The sequence below is a fragment of the Limulus polyphemus genome, unplaced genomic scaffold, assembly GCF_000517525.1.
Source record: "Limulus polyphemus unplaced genomic scaffold, Limulus_polyphemus-2.1.2 Scaffold4715, whole genome shotgun sequence".
NCBI lineage: Eukaryota > Metazoa > Arthropoda > Merostomata > Xiphosura > Limulidae > Limulus > Limulus polyphemus.
In genome coordinates this window covers 26805-27704 of record NW_013670325.1, presented here as the reverse complement: position 1 = coordinate 27704, position 900 = coordinate 26805, and the positions used below count along the sequence as shown (strand labels likewise).

Below are 900 nucleotides of genomic sequence, written 5' to 3'. Positions count from 1 at the left end.
GGTGATGAATGGATAAGTCCCAGTACGTGTCCGTTGAAAGAATTTTTATATATTGAAGCCTTTTGCTGCTAATACTCGTAAAGAATTGGCATTTATTTTAAGTTAAAGCTTTTTTTATTTAGTATTTAATTATAATAAATAACACTGTCGTTTTTTAACTTGGCTGGAATATGATACCTTAAGTTAATTGTAGTGTTTTAAGTACTTTTTTTTTTATCTACTTTGTATTAACAGCAAGCATATTATCCTGTAGGGAGAGCTCTTTGGATTATCATGTTAACCAAAGATGATACTTTAACATGTATATACAGTTAATATTTTGGGAACAAAAGTTGGTGTAGTATGTTATTTTTTTAACTTCCTTTAATTTGACTTCCTACTGATTATAACTTCCTTTAATTTAACTTCCTACTGATTATAACTTCCTTTAATTTAACTTCCTACTGATTAGTTTATTTTTGTTATGGTGATTATAATCTTGAACTTTGAGATAAAGAACATTTGTATGGTATAAAAAAATTTATTGCGAGAGTTCTCTGAAGAAATAAAATTTTGTAAGTGAAACAGAAAAGATGTGATTCTTGTTAATCATTGTTTCAGTATTAGTAGTTTTAGTTAATAACAATATGTTAATTACATGGTAAAATATGAAAATGTTTGGCATTTGACTTGTCGGTTGTAGACGAGAAAATAAAGTATTTGATATGAAGTTTGTATGTAGATTACAGAACAAGTTAACCACATCATAGTTGGTATTTAAAACTTTAGGAATGATTGGTGCAGTAATAGATTACAGAAGAAAATTTTACACTTTTATTATACAATTGTAAATACAGATGTTTATAATGATACTTGTTATAAGTTTGAGCAACTTCACAATATTGTTAGTACCGTATCAAG

The 900-nt window shown here is 26.8% G+C and overlaps 1 protein-coding gene across 1 annotated transcript in view; it reads left to right on the top strand.

Moving 5' to 3' along the window:
* Positions 1-571, top strand: part of LOC106471586 (myosin-2 essential light chain-like) — a 14738-nt gene extending 14167 nt beyond the window's left edge. Inside the window, exon 7 of the mRNA XM_013932195.2 lies at positions 1-571. Coding sequence (XP_013787649.1) covers positions 1-16 — 16 coding nt within the window. The 3' untranslated portion in view covers positions 17-571.
* The last annotated feature ends 329 nt before the right edge of the window (positions 572-900 follow it).